Source organism: Pempheris klunzingeri, chromosome 10 (genome assembly GCF_042242105.1).
Source record: "Pempheris klunzingeri isolate RE-2024b chromosome 10, fPemKlu1.hap1, whole genome shotgun sequence".
NCBI classification, from domain to species: domain Eukaryota; kingdom Metazoa; phylum Chordata; class Actinopteri; order Acropomatiformes; family Pempheridae; genus Pempheris; species Pempheris klunzingeri.
In genome coordinates this window covers 16,127,353-16,147,195 of record NC_092021.1, presented here as the reverse complement: position 1 = coordinate 16,147,195, position 19,843 = coordinate 16,127,353, and the positions used below count along the sequence as shown (strand labels likewise).

General features: G+C 41.8%; 1 protein-coding gene across 6 annotated transcripts in view; it reads right to left on the bottom strand.

Annotated features, from left to right (window-relative positions):
* The window catches only part of pkp4 (plakophilin 4), a 79,644-nt gene that overhangs the window by 5,007 nt on the left and 54,794 nt on the right, over positions 1-19,843 (bottom strand). For all 6 annotated transcript variants that reach the window (XM_070837636.1, XM_070837632.1, XM_070837634.1 and 3 more), the window contains 11 exons: positions 17,804-17,974; positions 14,849-15,059; positions 13,820-13,952; positions 12,283-12,496; positions 4,785-4,968; positions 3,843-3,960; positions 2,986-3,177; positions 2,467-2,640; positions 2,029-2,179; positions 858-1,050; positions 357-441 (listed from right to left, as the gene is read on the bottom strand). In XM_070837636.1, the coding sequence (XP_070693737.1) occupies positions 357-441; positions 858-1,050; positions 2,029-2,179; positions 2,467-2,640; positions 2,986-3,177; positions 3,843-3,960; positions 4,785-4,968; positions 12,283-12,496; positions 13,820-13,952; positions 14,849-15,059; positions 17,804-17,974 (1,826 nt within the window). The remainder of the gene's footprint in view (positions 1-356; positions 442-857; positions 1,051-2,028; positions 2,180-2,466; positions 2,641-2,985; positions 3,178-3,842; positions 3,961-4,784; positions 4,969-12,282; positions 12,497-13,819; positions 13,953-14,848; positions 15,060-17,803; positions 17,975-19,843) is intronic.

The window sequence follows — 19,843 nt, the reverse complement described above, 5'->3', positions numbered from 1 at the left end:
GTCAGACTGTGTTCATGTGTTTTAGTGGAGTGGCTTTAGAGGGAGGCCTGAAGAGAGGGAGGAGGATTTTTTCAGTTGGACACTTTGAAAATCTAGCCACTCTTGCTAGTTTCTCCAATATCATAGACAGTCTATATCTCTGGGGCATTTTTTTTACCCACTTGCCCAAAATCCAAACATGTTGTACACATGTAAAAATATTACAATGTGTAGTTGTGTTGTTTGCTTGCAGGTAAACAGCCTATCTTTGTAATAAGATCACAAGTAATCAATTTATTGGGCTAAGATGAAATCAGGCTGTTGACTGTTTCAGTGGTACTGTAATGGGCTGTTGTCATCCGTCCCAGTATTCTTACTTTCTTATAGATGGTACGCAGATCCCGGTACTGCCACAGTGTGTTCAGCACCTGAGCAGTAGCTTTAACCACCTTCATAGAGTACCTGGAAAACATAAACATAAAAATGTATATTTAAGTATTCACTTTCACCTCACTTTGAGTTCTACAGTAAATATAAGCGGACAGTATGATTGAAGAAAGAGAGCGTCCTCGGTGAGTTTTAACCTGGAACATTTCTGAATATATAGCAGGCTAGAAATAGCTGCTGTTCATTCCACAGGGATATAAAACCTCAATGCATACAAAACCACCTTCCCTGTGGCTATATTCTCCTTCTCCGAGCATTTAAATATTTGTGGCTGTGTGTGCTTAACTGTGACAGTGTTTCTGTAAACCCCCCGCCGTCTAATGTCCAGGACAGTCTGTACAATCCAGCCACCAGCCACTTATGGCTGATGAACTGTACACTACACAAACCCCCTAAAGGCGTTGGGACAAATATGCGTGGCTGTAGCACACCTGTCTCCTCTGCCCTTGGTGATGTTGACCAGCTTCTCGATGCCGCCCGTGTCGGCCAAGGCCTTGGCGTTCTCCATGTTTTTGCTGGTGACCTCGTGCAGGGTGCAACAGATGGCCGCCACGGTCTCGTCTGACAGCAGGGTGGTGTTTCCCCCAGGGAGACGATTGACCAGGTCCCTCATCGCATACTTCCCTGTGAGGGGGGGAGGGGAAGTGAAACATGCAGCTACCACATTATGACATACTGTGCTGCGGGTTTGTGAGCAGAGAAGAGGAAGAAGTTGCCAAACATAAACACATTCTTTGCATCTTTTACATATTACTTAATGTGTAAGAGGATGTCTGCCGGAGTGACCTGAACTACATTTTGTTCTCTCTACATCATGAATGATATATTCATTTTGCTTGAGACTGCAGTGAGATAGGCAGTTTTCCTAAATGACATTGCGTTATCATCGCAAGGACGTCAGAGTGTGTGCATCCTGGTGTTAAAAAAGAATTGTTTCTCCTATCTCTCCTTCAGCAGAGCTGCCCAGCTGAAGGTCCTGAATAGATGCAGCACAAACTCCCTCTCTCTCACACACACAAAACCAAAAGCACCTTAAACCAACACTGCAGCTCCTCCCCCATCTGCCTACAGGCGTCTCCCCTGCATTGCTGGAACTGTACTTCCTCATTAATTCCACAGAGAGAGCACATAAAAACTTGTTTTTCATTAAATGAGACTGTTTCACGGCACAAAAAGGGCTGAAGTCAGACGAAATGCAAAATAATAACCAGTAGTTAAAATGGTTACAAAATGCCCTGTTTCTGTTTCTGCATTAACAAAAAAACTGATTATAAACACACTGTTTAACAATGTTGATGCTGTAAGTAGGTACATTATGCAAAGAATGAAACTGTTTGGGATGTAATGTGATGAATGTACAAATTAATGCACAGACATTTTGCATTGTCTATTGTGTATCAGAAATATTTGGATACATGTACCAATTTCCCAAGGGTGCTACTGTATAGACCTCCTTATAATCACTATAAATCTTTCCTTACTCAGCAGTTACATAACATATTATACTCATGTTTTATTCTGTACTTTAAGAATCTTCATATTTTGTCTTATTCATCTGAATACAGTCTGACATGTTAGCTGTTTGACGGTGTGACTCCTGACCTATGAGCTCTTTGTTCCTGACATCCAGTGCCATGTTTCTCAGAGCGGTGGCAACTGAACACACCACCCTGTCATTATCCATCCGCAGCAGCTCCACTAGGATGGGCAGTCCCTTCTCCTTACGCACTGCTGCACGAATGTATGCTGCAAACTGTAAACACACAGAAACACACGCAAAAGGCATTAAAACTTTAAAAGGGTCTAGATGCAGCCTGGGAAAACAGACGGCATTGAGCATTTTAGCATGTGTGATTCCAAGTGTAAAACTGACGTCATCCTCGACTGACACAGAGGAGGTGAGCTGTTAAATCCTTTTAAACCAGATGAATGGATGCTTTGTCTCCAAGGTTAACACATTTGATGGTTTATATGAATACAAAAGCGAGAGTGTGTGTATTTGTTTGTGTGGAGATAGACGCACAAACGATGACAATGTACCTTCCAGTTGCCAGCTGACAGGTTCTGAAGAGACCCAGCGGCGCCCTCTAGAGTAGCAGGATTTGAGCTCTCAGCCAGCAGCGTCAAGTAAGGCTTAACCACCGAAGGGTGCCATAGCATCTCTGCCCCCTTGGGAGACTTGGAGAAGCCGGGGATGGGTCCCACACCGTCCCACTGAACAAACAATCACAGTGCTCAGTCAGGCTGAAAACAGCTTCAGAAGTAGAATTTTGATGGTCAGTTTTGCAAAATTGACCATTTTCATGGTGAATTTGAACTATTACATTGCAGCATGATAAAGTACACAATAAGACATGTTACATTTAGGCTTTCTTTAAACATAACGCAGGACAAACAAGGTTTTCTGTGTGTGTTCTGTCATCAGTTTTCCACCCAAGAAATCCATTAGCACTGAAGTTTCATTACCCTTGACACACATGTTGAATAAATGTGGACAATGCAAACTTTTTGCTGATTTGAATACTATTCTGAGCCTCTATTTAAAAGCATCACACTCACTGTGTCTTCCTGCAAGCTCTTTTTTTTCTTCTTTTTCTTCCTGCCCCAGCAGCTGGAGTCCACCTCTTTACTGGGCGACTCGCTGCCCAGTAAGCCGTCTAGCTCCTGCCCCCCTATCAGTCGGGACGGCGGCATCTCCAGCTCCAGACGATATGACAGGTTCCTTAGAGTGCAAATACAGTTCTCCACAATCTGATGGCAGGCAGAGGGAGATGGGTGGGTTTGGGGGGCAGTTATAGCAGCGGCTTTGTGAATCACCATGACAAAAGCTACAATACAACAAACTCTGTGCGGCACGCTACAGTATCCACAGCCAGTGTGTGGTACGCAGGCCTGCTATTTGAAGTGTTACAAATCAATTTGTTATAGAACTCAAGGGTCTCCAGTTTGAAAGAATATCTGGACCAGAGCAAATGGATTTAATTCCATGTGTGAGAAAATTGGGGACCCAGTGGATTCGATCTCCACATGTCAGATTTCAGTCTTTTACAGTGCATAGGTGCATGTCTGAGAGACCTGATTCCATTTTACCATAGAAAAATGTAATATACAGTATACCAGGTCAATGAGCTACTCTCCTGGATTCTGCTTGTTTACTATTGTGCGTGTATGGGCTGTGCTTTGGTCGACAAAGTACGTGGAATAGTTAGACACAGGCAATAAAATGATTCAAACAGGGTTAAATAGGATTTTCCCCCGGAGGCTCTTATCATGTGGTAGCATGTTTTCCTCCTGGCTAAGTGGGTGTGAGAGTGTGTGTGCGCGTGCGTATGTGTTTGTGTGTGTGTGTGTGTGTGTGTGTGTGTGTGTGTGTGTGTGTGTGTGTGTGTGTGGGGGGGGGGTATCTTAGTGCATACCTTACTGTCGAAGTCAGAGGTGTTTACACAGGCTTTGATGACGTAGAGTAGTGAGTCAACCAGGCCCTCACAAGTGCGCATCTGTTTTCTGGCCTCCTCACCAGCTGAACTCAGGTTCCTTTTAAAGAGCACATCACACACACACACGAATTGCCTTTGATTTAGGACTTTTCTCAACAAACAAATGAGTGCACGCGTGTGTGTGAGTGTGTGTGTCTGTGTGTGTTTTGTCCCATTTGAATGTGTAATGTGGGTTTTGCCATCCCCTAACACCATGCATAATGTATGAAGTGTGTGTGTGGTCTGACTGAAGTCATTATAGCACATGCTGCGCAAACAGAGAGCTAACCAAGTGTGTTTACACACAACCATATCAATGTGTGTATGTGTGCAAAGAGATACAGACACAGACGCACAAACACACTCACGCTCAGTTCAACTGGGTGACACCAATTAACGGCTAAACTCTTAATGCAGCACAATGTCTTCAAAGGAAGAAGCCCACGGAGAGAAGCTATAAATACTACGTCATTGACTGTTATCGACTATCTAAGAAATGATGATGGCTTTTGAAGACTAGACAAGATCCTGTCTTCTAATTAAAACATGAACAATTGCCTAAGTTTATGTAATTTTCCTTTTGATGTGTTTGTGTCAGAGCTGTTAAAGACATTATTTATGGCAAAATACACATAATTCTGATACTGTTAGCCATGTGAATGTGACTCTATACCAGAATCCAAATATGAGTCTTATTTTTCTTTTTCTAATTAGTTTTTTGTGTTTGTTTTTGGTCACTCCTGTATTATATTTTCTTCAAAGACAACATTAATATAGATATTTACAGAGGAGCCACGTATGAACTCGTTCCACTCTAGATGTAATGGCACCAATTGTCCACATAGGGGTGCTGGTGCCAAGTGTGTTCATCAGGTGGTTTACCTCAAACAGCCTGTGGTGTTCCTCAGCACCAGGGAGGAGTGGAACTTCAGCTTGTGGTCGTCGTCGAAGGTAGAGCTGGTCCATCCAGAGTGAGGGATGATCACAGTGTTGGTCAGAGACGATAAGGCGTCCCGAATGATTGTCATCTTGACGGCGTCGCACGAAGACAGGTTCCACAGCACCCCTGCGGAGACACCCGCACGCAAGCACAGGCATGAAAAATCAGGCATGCAAACCTCCAGTTATGTCAGCTGTCATGTGCAGTTAGGGTAACCCAACAGAGATACCATCAACTTGGGCTCTTAATAGCTCAGTGTGTGTGGATGTGTCCACGAACAAACACAGACAAGCAAACAGAGACTCACACACACAGAATACACAGAACCCAAGTGAAATGCTTTCCAAATGAGAGCATAGCTCTAGCATCAAGGCATCAGACATTCACATCAAATTTCATCTGGGCAGAACATCCTCGGGGCGAGGATTATTTGCTTGAAACTGAAAAAAAAAAAAACACAGAGAGAGAGAGAGAGAGGATGGGCAGGAATCTATATGGCATAGGCTCAGTCATTCGAAATGAAAAATAAATAATGTAAAGGCTTCAGAAATTATACCATAATTCCCCTCGATTCATATATACTGTTGGTAACCACTGATAATCAGGCACAGTTCTGGCAGCCTTTGATGCTGCATCTGTCAAGGATTAGCCAGCATGTAGCATGTTCTTCTAATTAGTTGCCTCTTGCTGCTAGGCTTATACTAAGGCACAGGCTGACTTCTGTGGGGCACCAGTAACCTTGGAGGAGGCTAATGCGCCATGAGCTGGAATCTACTGTAAAGACGAAGGGCTAAATACATGGCTAATACTCAAAAATGCTGCCACGACAAAACTACAGAGTGCATATACAGTGTGTGCATGTGTGCTAGAGGTCAGTCAAATGTGACTGCCTCATGACTTACACACAGTACTTGTGTCCAATTCTGCTACTGCAACTTTTAACTTTGGTTTGTAAATGCAAAAACACAGTACAGTGCATGACCTGCAGACCAGGGCAAGCTATTACACTGAACACTGTATGTGTGTGTGTACGTTAGGCATGGACACCTCATTGGGAGAGGTCAAAAATGATTATTAGCGTTCCTGACTTCTTCTTTCCTAACCTCACTGTTTATTTCCCCTCGATACCTCTCTCTTATTGAACCAACAGAGACGATAATAGCCTATAATATGGCCCAGGAGCTCAGTTCAGACACGCTGCTGGCAAGAGGCTATATAGACGGAAATGTGTCTGCCAAGAAGTGTCTCTTCCCGTTATTTCATCAGCAGTCATTTCACTTGCCATTATCCTTATTGATGGTACATTAAAGTGCTTTAAAACCCATTCAAATCCTTAAGTGAACTTTCATTGTTTTCGTTTTTATTTTGACAACATATCAAGACAAAGCTGAGAATTAAGTGATATTTGGCACTTGAATGTTAACATGCAGCATGTGCTTCTTATTAGAGCTTGCCAGGAGTGTTGGTTGGGCTGCATGCCGATATCCTAGCATCAGGTGGCCTAATGTCTTTGCTTTACTCAGGCGGTGGGATACATTTCAGTCAAATCCTTCTCTGGTGATCAAGCTCTGCTCCCTGCGTCAGCACATTCAGGTTTTGTGTTTGCCTTTCTCACGGGATACTCGGACACACAAGGATTGCCCTGAAATAGGACCACTAACGCAGTGATCGTGCATAAATTCACACGCCTGCTGACGAATTTTCCTGGTCCTTTTACCTCAACAATCCACTCCCTCTCTGACCAGTTCCTCCACACATACTCTAATGTAAATTTGTAGAAATTAACATTCTCCGCAGGATTTCAGACTGGTCCTATGGAGACGGTGGCAAGCCGAGAAATCAACAGGAAGGTTCACTGAGGTGTGACTGACAACGCTGTCAGTGGTGCAACACCAGCGGCAATACCCCTAAGTCTTATCTGACAGTCGGATGGAGCCGACCTGTATACCTGAGCCCTAAACTGTGTTCTCTGCTCAGTGGCATATTCTCAAATGCCTTGACCCGGCTTTGAAACACTGACCCAATGTAAACAGTGTTGAGACACCAGGGCCAATAGTCTACCCTGAGCTAAACTCCAGAGAGCACAAATATGAGGCTGGTTAGAGTGTCTCTAACAGCAGCTGAAGCATTGATCCAACAACTAACTGAACTGAAAAATGGATGAACATTCACCTGGTGCTTTTGGCTTTATCCGCAACCATTCACTGGTTTTGCATGGAGAAAATCAATAATGTCACCGCTTTATTGCATTTTTTTTCTTGTTCTTCACCTTCATCATTACTTGTCTTTAGCCAGAAGCAGCACTGCAGGCTGACAGAGCCAGTGGAAAGCAAACTTAAACTTTACAGTATCGATTGCAACTTTTTATTAGACACTCTCATTCATTTTACAAGTATATAAAAACACTGCTTAAACTGATTCATATCGTCATGAATTACAAATAGCGAACACTGATCAGTCATTTCCTCCTGCAAAGGTGCAGAGCATAAGTGTGTGTTAGAGGGCAGATTCGTTTTTTTTTGTGGCATTTTTCACCTTTATTAGATACTTGTGAAGAGACAGACGGGAAATGAAGGGAGAGAGAAGTCTTTGCCAGACAACGGGAGGTATTTATGTCAGCAGATGCTGCGCTACCTCATTGAGGTTGGCTTTGTGTGTCAGGAAACAAGGTTCACATCATCTACCTAACCATTGTCACAAGTGGCACAGCACAGAGTTTACAAACTTGTATCTGTTTCAAAACACGTTTCCTATTTTCTCAGTTTTTTTTATTTATTTTTTTTTATCTATAACTAAACCCTGATAATTTTGATCACACTGTTTATGCTAAAAAATATTTGGAAGACATTTGTAGTCAATTTAACTCATGTTGTAATAATTACAATGACTAATACCCATTAGGTTTTATGTGACTCTTATCAGTCCAAGAACTCAGACGGGTCGATAATCTGACATACATAATCTGATGCTCTACTATATTTTATTTACAAGTTACTGAATAAACTGTTAGCGAGCAAGCTAGTGACCAAAAACCTGCTTTTTTTTTTATCAGTTTGGATAACACAATGTTAGCAGTTTCTCCCTGCCTCTAGTATTTGTTCTAAGGCTAAACACAACCACCTGTGCACTAGACAAACAGAGACTGACATAATCTTCTGTTGGCTGATTCCTAGAATATTTGGACTGCCTCTCCATCTGAATGCTTTTCTCTTAAACCACAGGTCAGCATCTTGTTGATTTTGCTATGTGAGGTAACTGGGTGGGAATTTTCCTCATTCTGTAAAAAGTTGCTGATCATTCAAAAGCTGCCCAACTTATTAACCTTTCAATTTTGTGGAGTTGAACTTGAAACTTGTCAATGCCGCATCGACTAAACCTCAGACAAGCAGCTTGCTGTGTGTACTTGACGTTAGTGGGCGTTTCTAATTTTCTCCCTCATGTGGTGGAAGTCAGTGCATTGCTGCTTACAGCTATAACTGGATTTATTTTTCTAGGATTTTTAGTTTTTCATTTTTCATTTGATCAGAAGGTCTTAACCCACTCATTCTTTGCTCTCAAACAAAACAACCACAGCAATCAATGCCAGCACATAGCAACTTTGTCTATGCTACTCTGGATCTTTGTGTCAACTGGAATCAATTTGACTTTTTCAAAGCAGTGGTAGTTTGACAAACCTAAAGAATAAAAAGTTCAATTTCAAATGTCAGTTTCGGTTGGTGTGAAAATGTTTAATGTTAAAATATGTCATCTTAATTCTGTATTTAGTTTTACATTTCATTGGTTGGTAGCTCTGTAGGTTTAGAGCTGTAAAAACAGATGTTAATATTAAAGATTTTACCATTTTACAGCACATTTGTCTCCAAATGCAGCTTGGTATGTTCTCAGACTCCATCAAATACAGCACTGTGTGCAAATACTAGTCTACTGCTGCAGCTAAAAATCTCCACACCAGAATGAGATGTTCGTGAGCTGAACTGAATGAAAGAATCCTAAATAAATACATTTACAGAAACAAAAGACAATACAAGCTACAGTAAGACTTGAGTGATGTTAATGGTGATAATATTACAGTAGTGTCATTTCTTATGTGAGAGGAGATGAAGAGTTTGCCTAACTATACAAGATCCAGAGATTTGTTGTTTCTAGGAACAGGCAGGAGTATAGATAAAGATGGTGGGTGCATGTCAGCCAAATTGATGGTCTTCTGAACTCCTTTTTATTTAACTGCAATCTGTTTCTGTAGCTGAAAAAAGAATTATTTTTAAATACACTCATCTGCACTATGGAGGCAGACACAGGCTCTCAAAAGCTCGATCACAATGAAATCGTGATTAAAAATGTAGCTGAGTTTGCCAAAGAAAAGCCAAGATAAGGGGAGCGATGTAATATCTGACGCAGGGTAAGAAAACATTGCTTTTGTGTGTGTTTGTGTGTGTGTGTGTGTGCCAGTTTCACGTGCCCCTGGTTCTGGAGCTAATGGCAGTGCTGTGAGGCTTGGCCTTTTGATCTGAGGGGCTGTTTGAGGACGCAGCAATAACCACAACAGCTGCTGGAAGACGAGGCAGGTAAGGGAGCCGAGAACGCTTTGTGCGTCCCCACAACATGACCTCCGACCTGGAGCAGGGGGTGGCCTGTTCTTGCGTCTAGTTCTAATAAAGCACAGGTGACGCCTGGACCTCCCAGAGGAGTCAAGACGGAGCCACTGGCACAGTAGGAGCCCCGAAGCTTGGCTTCCTCACTAGCTTTGACTAAACGGATGCTGCTATTAAAGGCATTATTCAAAAATTCAAGGATTCAAGGAACTTTATTTGTCATACCAACACATGTTCACACACGGGGTGGCACGAAATTACGCTCTCAGATCCCGGTTTAAGCCACAATAAATATGTAGAATACAATGTAAAAAATAGAGATACTATATAAAATTGAGGTACTAAGAGAAGAAGAGCAGTATAAAATAAAATAAAATAGAATAAAATTGACACATCTAAATAAAATGTACACGTCTAGAACAAGCAGCAGAATTTAGCTTAGCTAAATATGTATGTATGTGCAAGTATGCAGTGTGAGGTAGTCCAGTTGGCCAGGTGGCCTATATTGCACCTGTGATCAAGTGTTCTGCACCTGTGATAAAGTATGATTTATTTATACATAATATTGACCAGACAGTGCTTTATAAGCAGAAATGGGCTGCTGGTGAGTGATGATTTCTGTCTGCTCCACTTAAAGCTCTGGTGTGGGATGCCCTTGTCATCCAGCTGAAAGGCTCTTTAGGTGGATTGTTCTCATCAGCTGTAATTAACCAGAGGTGATGCAGCACTGCTGACCTTTTCTAATTGCTCCCCTTCCTAGAGCCGGCACCACCAATTAGCCTCAGCAGGCTCTCACACTAGTGGATGAAAGGAAAAAACTTAAACAGAGCTCACATAAAAGCTGCTTGCTCTGATTGGGCAACACATGTCTGCACAACCTTTTGAAATTTGAATGAAGGAAATTTGATGGAGCGAACAAAGACATTTTAATAGTGGTTTTGAGCCATTAACTCCTGTGCACTTAATTCTAACAGAAGCACAAGTATGAGCAGAGAGAAATTATGCTCTTGTGCTCCTTTAAAATGTTACTATTTTCTCCTTTGGTGTGTGTTAAGCCAAGTAAGCAGACATTAGACTGTAGACAATCACCTCCCAGACAATATAGAAATGCTACAGAGTCTTCATATTGTTGCTGTATTGTTTTCCTTTCGGGGGACCGTCGGACTGTAACCTGAGACCGTGTTAGAGCGGGGCCTGGAGTCGAGTGCAAACAGCTGACTCAGCCACCTGGGAGCCAAATGTCTTGGCTTGCTCATTTCTGTAGCGCTCCACCCTGATCCTAAACAACATGGATCTATAAACTGTTTGCAGACCTCAGACAACATATAACATATGACATTTGTATAACATACAAATACGACTGAGCTGCACGCGGTCCAATGCAGAGAGAAAGAGACGGACAAGGAGCCTGTCAGGGACAGACAGAGAAAGAGCTAAATCTCTTTGCAGCATAAGTAATAAAAGAATATGAATCCTGTGGAAATATGGTTTCATGTCTCTGCATAGATCATAAGTTGCTGCTACTGCTGAACTACTGCTAAAGGAAAAGCCTCTGTGACTTAGTTACTACGACACTCAAAATCTTAGGATAGAGCACGGTATTAGTCAGAGTATTGTAATTCACACCTTATCCCTAGGAACAACTTTGTAAGGTTAACCATACAGAGACCATGAGAAGAGTCCTGAGCAACCAAACCAACGCAGCACTGCAACCATCTCTCCTAAGCCCCCACAAGTTTGTTGGGTAAATAATTCAGCATCTTCTGCACAATGTTCCTGTCCTGCTATAACCTTACGGTAGATTTCCTAAGGATCTGCTGTGGGCGGGAATGGGCCCTGAAAACATTGAATAAGCGAACACTGCGCATCATCACCTTTTAAGTTGATGTGGTGAGCTTGTTAGCAAACAGTTGCTTTTTAAAATAAAAAAAAAATCTAGTAATTGCGGGCCATCATCATTTCATAATTCATTTGGAGTCATGGTTCTGGCCTCCTGTTGAATATAATATTATTTTCAAAATTCACTCTCTTTTACCTTTGGCCTCTACCAACTCTTGAGGGAAATTCTGGTGCTTTAGCTGCTAAATGCTCCACCATGTCAGCTGGTCTCTAAGTATGTCTGTCTGCTGTTTGCTGCTTAGCAGATACCGTTCAGACTCTTTGAGAGCAGTGAGACTGAACCAAAACAGTAAAGTTACAAACCGAAAAGCTAAACAATGAGTCTAAAGTCACTATGAAGCTCCGTAAAGCTGAGGGAGCTGTAGATTTGGATGATAATTAGTAGGTTCATTATCACATGTGACTCATTTAGTTACTATTCAAATATCAGCTATGCTATATGCTGTTATAAGTTATTTACCAAGCACAAACATCAAACATTCTCTGATTCCAGCACCCTAAATGTGATGATTTGCTGCTTTTCCCTGTTATGCAAAATTGTTGTACAAAGTTGTACAAAACTAAACTGAGTTTTGGAAGGCTGCTTGGAAAAACATTTGAAGATGTAACTTTGAGCTCAGGAAACTTGTTTTGGACACTTTTTTTAAAAGATTTTTCAGAAATTCTGGACCGATCAAATTCTTAAATCAATAATGAAAATAATTATTAAGTTGTAGCCGTAGGTGACAAGGACTGTATTGCTTGCTTTGATTTCTCTTCCTGCCAGAGGGAGGAGCATTATGGTGAATTATCGAGATGTGGAGGACAGAAACAGTCGGTGGGAGGGATAGAGAAACATTATGAATACTGCATGACCACATCCTCAAAGATGAGGGGGAAAACTATCAAGCTCAGACTTCACTTCGCAGTTGATACAGAGCAGATATATTCTCCACACATGCCGACTTACCTGTGACGAGCTCCCGCACTTCTGCATCTACAGTCTTTCTCAGCAGGCGGAGAAGAGCTGGGATACCTCCCGCATTCCTCACAGCAATCTTATTGTCGTCCATAGATTTGCCATAAACAAGGTTCCTCACAGCTCCACAAGAATTCCTCTGGACCTCAAGGACCTTGTGGTCGAGTAGATCCACGAGATGTTTAATTCCTCCCAGTCGACACACCTAGGGACAACACCATCATAAGGAGGGGAAAAGATTCTCACCACTAACCACAGTTTTTTCAGCATATATACTGTGGAATGCAAAATCATACATTTATTTATGTGACAAGAGAATCTACACACAGGGAATTTATTCATACCAGATACAAATTATTAGGAAAAAAATAATGCAAATCTATGACCACAGAAAAGAGCCTTAACCACAGCAGATGGTAGTTTAAAAGACTATGTTTACATTTTCATCTAGAGCAAAGATTACAGCCTACAACGACAAAGTTATTCTATCAAAACAAAACGAAAAAAGACATTCTTCATATGTGCTGTCTAATTCTTTTTTCTGTGCCTTCTTCTTTCATCAAAATGCATTACGCTGACAAAGGACAAGCTTAACCTTTCATGTCTCAGGGGAAAAATGGTGGAACGATGGATTAGCGCTTTTAACTCTTAAATGCTATGAATATAACCGGATGATGGCACTAGGCAAAAATTTAAGGGATGACCAAAGATTTTACAGTTAATCCTGGCGGCTGTCTTATTGTTGTGACATTTCATTTAAAAACACAAATGTCAACCTAATGGTAGCAGAAGGGAATAAGCCAGAGGATCATAGGAGTCTGTGCCCTCACCCTCTGGTGACCACGAGTATCTGTGCACATTTTTGTCTTCAATTAGTTAAGATATTTCAGTTTGGACCAAAATGTTGGACTGACCAACTAGCCAACTGACTGACATTGCCATAGAGAACAGCTAAAAAAATGGGTTTTAAAAGGAAAATAACATTAAATTAAAACTTAGTCAAATCAGTTTTATTATATCTGATGACACTGACTCAAGTGCTCAGGTCTTGAAGTAGGATAAAAGTGCTAAAAATAGGCCCCATCTTGCAACGAGCAAGAACAAGATTAGCCAGAAGATCTGGCAGATTAGCCACCACTTTACTGGAACGTAAAACTGAAAGTGAGCCTTTGACGCCAAACAATCTCTCACAGGAAAGCAGACAGTTTGGGTGGAAATTTAAATTGCTTGCCTTTGTTTTCTTTACATAATAAATACAGTACTTTCTTGGGGGTTTTGTTTCCAACTCCTCTCATCCTCTGGACATTTGTGGTTGTTGCCAAATGCCAAATGGCTGGAGCTTCCAAAATAAAAGACAAGTTGTAATAAACTGCAGCTTCTCTTTTAAACGTGACACAGTTGGCACTAATAAATGCACACAAACTTTGCATAGTGTGTAATAATTATCAGTAGTTTAGTTGGTTGCGTACAGGTGTTGACAAATTCATTCTGATAAGACGCAGTATGGGATTGGTGGTACAATACCTACCTCAGTCTTAATTCGATTATCGCCAAAGCACAGGTGCTGCAGGTAGGCGGCTGCGTTTGCCTGCACGGAGGGGAAGTGGTGCTGCAGCATGTGAATCACTTCCGTTAGCTCTGGGTCACGCCATGCAAACTCCCTATAATTACAGGTGGCGTGCAAAGGTATCAGTGTAACAACAGAGGCACAAACAATGTTGTCCCCAGCACAGTTTCCTTCAAAATGAATACTTCAGCACCTCAGAGCAAACTGATCGGACAAGGAAATTACAGTCACATCCGGTTCTATATAACAATCCACTTTGGTCACACTAGGATCACTGCATTTCTGTACAGAGTACACTAAAGAAAGAACTGAGGAATGCATCTTCTCTAAACTGCTCTTGAAATATACTTGTGAGCCATTTTTACACTAAAATTCAATTAAAAAATGCTCTGTTGTGTATATTATTTGTAAAGTCAGACCGAGACAGAGTTGTAGCTACGTGCATGTGACAGGTGACAACATGAAACAATTGATGTTTGAGTTACTACAGAAATCACCCTGCTGAATGTGAATTATGTGTAATTATTAACACCACAGGCAAGTCAAACTCTAGTCAAATTTGTCTCTGATAGATTTCCTTCATGGACCTGGGTCATGGTGGTCCCCCTGGTGCTGTCACTTCAAGTGGTTACGACACAGCAACATACACAGGTGTAAACAAAACTTCCTATGTGCAAGGTCAGGGGTCTCTCTCTCTCTCTGCACGACAAGAGCAGACGCAGCACTTCAGTGTGTGTGTGTGTGTGTGAATCTATTGTTAAGTGGCCAGGCACGGTAGAGGCAGCTTAAAAGGCTAGTGCTGCATGTGGCTACTCAGGGGGCTCCTTGTTTGAATAGTAAGAGGACACTGGTGTTGACCCAGCAGAACAGGGATCCTTTGTAAGCGTTAGAATTCCCTTTGGATGACTGTTTCATGACACTGGCTACTGACCACAGACAACATCTAGTAGTTTAGAAAGAGCATTGCGGTAAAATGTGAGCAGTACTTACCTGGGATCCTTCTGAATGCTGTCTATAGAGGGTGAGCGGGTGGCACCATCATCCATGACAACAGCCTGGCGAGTGTAGTTGGGGTCGGAGGGCCGGTACTGTGCTGAGCGATATGGATCAGCATAGGTGGCTGCCGTGTTAAGAGCATAATTGTTTCTTTGGTAGATCATGGCACTGCGCTGGCTGGATGTCCGCTGGAGACTACCCACACCTGAGGGCCAAACACACAAAAAAAAACAACCTTCAGGCAGAAATTTTAAGCAGAAAAAACACAAATGCGAGCTGACAAAACCATGTTAGTGGAGATTAGCAGCTTTCAGACCTTTTCTGCTAAACTCTGAGCTTCGCACAGTGGCAGCATACAACTTTAAACCAAGCTGAAAATACCAACATGCGGCCGTTCCGTCAGACTCAGCAAATTCTAAGATCTGGAACCAATTAATGACGAGGATAAAACACAGCTCCCATGGTTCCACAAAGCAGAAGTCGTCTTCTTCAAGGGGCTGTCTGCTTGTTGTTTTGTTTTTACGAGATTGTGTTTAACCAGAGGGGTTCCTGCTGCTTTTCAAAGAGGACAGGAGGATTCAACCTGCTCGATGATCCACAAATCCTTTCCTGGCTGCGTTCTCGCTCTTTTGCGCCACTGCTTTCTGAGGCTAACTTTGCCAAGCACAGCAGAGGGGCAATGGTAAACCATGACAAGCTCCAAAAACAGTCAGATATAAACAAATAAAGCGGAAGCGTCACGAACATGCAGAGAAGTCACTCCTCCAGATATGGTCCGATATTCAGCTCGGCAGCATCTCCTTTCAGCCATCTTTCCTTCTTTTCATTCCTTCCAAGTGATATTATGAACTAGTTTTTTAACACAATGGGTCACAAACACAGAGCTGCATAAACAAGCTGGTTGGATGTAGCCCTCCCTCTCAACAGACCCACGTGATGTGCGGTAGCGTGACTGCTGCACTGGTCAGATCCCTATCAGACTCCCAACAGGACTGGGCATGTGCGTGCTCTAACTCCCTCCTACCAGAAACCAAGACGTCAACTTGTGAGGCTGCTCCAAAAACACAATTTCTCACATCAGTGCACTTCTATGTTGGGCAGCAGTACTACCCTGCAATATGGTTATGTCCCAAAATGTAACCTAACCAGAGCCAAAAACACTGGGAGACAAATTATTAACATATAGTGTAGCCATTTCACTTGATTCCTCATCTTTTCAGCCAAAGATCAATATTTCTACTTAACATAAAAATCTTGCCCTCGCTTGCATAAAAAAAGCACCTTGCAAGCTTCAAGAAAAAGCCAAAAGAATGCACAGAAAGTCTTTTGGGGAAAATGGCCTATTGAAATTTCATTTCACAACATAACAAAGAAAATTCTGGGATCAAATTGGATTTTTCTAACGAGGTAGCTCTTACAAAGACCCCACATTGAACACCTCATCCAGCTCCGCCCCACTCTCCTTTTTGCAATATAGCTGGCATAAACACATTATAGCGGTTTGTCTGGGGGATTTTTCACAGCATCAATAACATTTATTAGCGAACTTATCGGTCTAAGCAGATCTCTAGTGTGCCAAGGAGAAGCCTGAATGGAGTGTGTGTGTCAGTGCAAACTAGGCAGGTGTATCTGAGGCAGGAGGGATGACGAAATGAGAATGCCAGCATCAGAAGAACTGGAAGAGAGCTGGCTGTGGATGTGGGTAACCAAGCTGTCCCCTGGCCCCACCATCCTTCTTCTCATTCTTAGCGTGACACACGGGTAATGGACTCCTTTGTGGCAGGATGACATATCAGTAGCTACCTATTAACTCATGTCTCACCATTTCTGCCCGACAGTAGAGGGAGGAACAGAAGGGAGGCAGGGAAGGAGAGGGTGATGGTGAGAAAGAAAAACAGAAAGCAAGAGAGAAAAACACAAGACAGACATAACCTACATAGTGCTAAAGGGCAAATGGGCAGAGATATTGTGTTCTCTATGAGTCAAGGAGCCCCAGATTTGAGGACAGAGGGAACATCTGTACAAGATAATAGGAACAAAGTGTTCTGTCTCTGCTTGAAATGAAAATGTTTTGAGAGAAAAAAAAATAGTGCTTATATTGACCTGCTAAACTTCACTGCATAAAGATAGCATGACAAAAGAGGAGAGGACGTGCAGCAAAATGAGAAAACCAAAAAGAATTTCTGTTGATTTGGAAATAATTTGGTGTCTGATCTGTTACTCAGCTGTTTCAGAACGGCACACTGGACAGGACCTGTTAAGGGTATTATACATTATTACATGATAAGCTCTCAAATGACCCTTTTCATATTTTGATTTTTATTCCTTTTAGCTATGTAGGTGCAACAGTAATAGGAACGCGGTACATGCTAATCAAGTAGCCAACGACAGACCGATCACCTCTCGTACTGGTGTCAACCTGTAGAGCATAAATCGAACAGACAACATTTAAGGCAACCACCACACAAATAGCCTATAAAGTTGTAATGTTGTCAAGAAAAATATTAATTCAGTTTTTTTTGTGTTGTTGTTGCAGAATCACACTGTTTCCTTGTGGCTGGTAGCAAATATTCTTTGGCTTTGAGCCAGTCTGTAGTCTTGGGGTTGGGAACTGCAGGGCTTTAATAATTTTTGTGCCACCATTTATGCAGCTGTTTTGTTGTTATAAATATAAATGAAACAAGACAAAAATGTACCTTTAGTTTAGTTATGAGGACACTGCACATTTCATATCAGTACCTCCATTGTCAGCTGGTATGACTTCAGTCCTACAGATGTTGGCTAACATTTTGTTTCTGGTTGCCAATTTGCAGACTTGGACATCTTTTCAACACCTGAGCCTAGTGATATTAAAATCAACACTTAAATGTCTGAATGTTATAATGGTGTGTGCTTTGTCATTGTCTTTACATTAATTGTTTAACTTCATATAAGTAAAGTGGGACCAACCTGAGGTGCTCCTGTAGAGGGTGCCCTGCTGAGTGTGGCTGGGGCTGCGATACAACGGGCCATGGAACGTCCGATCCTCGTAGATTGGTGTGATGTGGCGGTCTGGGGACACGGCTGACCTTAAGTCCTGGCCCAGCTGGCTGTGTTGGCTGGCGTATGAGCTCCGTACTCCTGCAGAGGTAGGAGAACGGTTAGCAGATAAGTGGTTAGCAGCAGAATGGTCTAGTCTGGTCACAGACAGTGTCATAACTGAAGTGTCAAAAGGTTGAGTCCTGCAAGAATGTCTGTACGAAAAAAAGCTGTCAATCGTCACCCATGTGTCCCATCAAAGTGTCACTGAGCAAGACACTGAATGCCTTTCAGCTTATTTACTGTAATTCTTTCTGGATAACGCTATCAGTTGCATGTCAAAAACATGTCAGGGTGGAAAATAAGGAGAAACGAAAAGAGAGAACTGTGTTGAACGTGTTACATGCTTTATATTACACCCTTTTTTTTTTTTACAGCATGCTTATATGAGAGTTTCAATTTTGTTTTCTATACTTTTAGGCAGCCATTGGTTTCCACTTATCATATTATGACATAAATAACCATTTTAAGAGACTTGATACTTGCTTGAGTTTGGGTAATCAATCATATTAAACATCATGTCTCCTTTAGTTGTTGTCAAAGTTAATGTCGTCGTATGATAATGAAGTTCACTGAATTGCAACGTCTGCTCTGCATTAACATAAAACAATAATGCAACTCTGACAAAAATAAAAGCACAAGTGATGTTCACTGTGACCCTTCTCAAGCAAGTTTCAGGTTTGTAAGCTCATTTTCATACTGGATGGAAATGAATGGAAACCAAGACACTGCATGGAAGGTAGGGCGCTAAGAAAAAAATTCTGAATGAAAACCATTCATCAGACAGCTGCATTTCCTCGAAGTTCAAGCCAATACTGCACTAAATGTTTAAAATCAGCCAATGATGAAGGCCAACTAGAATGCACACACGCGCATGGAGTGCTACAATCAAACCGCCTTTCCAGAAAAGTCCCTATAACTACCTATGGCTACAGGGCCTGCATGAAGCAGCAAGTCCTGTCTGACTCAGATTCAGTCCAAATGGCAACCAATGACAGCAGAATGAGTCTATGAGACTCATCATCCCATCGCCTTCATTCCCTTACCAAACCAACCTCAAAATTCCCCACGCAAACACATCCCATACCTGTGTTCTTTCTTAGACGAAGGACATCTTCAAATTAGTAGTAATTTAGTAGTAAATTAGGAGTTTTCAGTGTTATTCACATCATGATAGTCCTGCCATTGCTCGATAGCCAATGAGTAATCAAAAAAACATCCTTTTGCTCAAGTTGCTTGAATTCTGAAGTTTGCTGAAAAGCGATATTGGTAAAATTGTAGCTAATGGATTTTTAGGTAAAAAAAAAACCAACAATATTCACAGATACATTTTTAGATAAAAGGCAATTTCTAACATGTAGGGAAAGTGTCGGAATAATTTCCACTATATTAGAAAAAAAGTCTTTGATATTATAATAACAAAATATTTATAATAAATATTGTTATATAGATATCATTATTGCACATGTAGCCCATTGCAGACTAGTTAAAAGAACCTTGGTCCACACCCTCCCCAGATCAGTACAGAACAGTACAGTCAGCAGCGTTAACACGGAAAAATCTGCAATAAAACAAAATACCAAGGAAGAGGAAAGAAAAGAAGACTAAGAAAACAATGCTATGACGTTATGAGAGTACAAACTAAATCCACGTTCTGCATTTGTGTTAAACCTCACATCAGTAAAGCTCACTAAACTGTGAAGCCCAGTGGACCAGTACACAGTTGGCAACTAACTGCTCACTGCATTTCACGAATCTCCAAACATCACTTGGGTCCTCTCCAACTGCAGGAGCTCTTCCATGCAGAACCAGCTAAATGAGGGGTCCTTGTCACAGTTTGAGATGGAGGAAGTTAATAAACAAGAACGTTTGCCTCCTTTGGGATCAGAAAGCCACTGGGCGCAAGGCTAG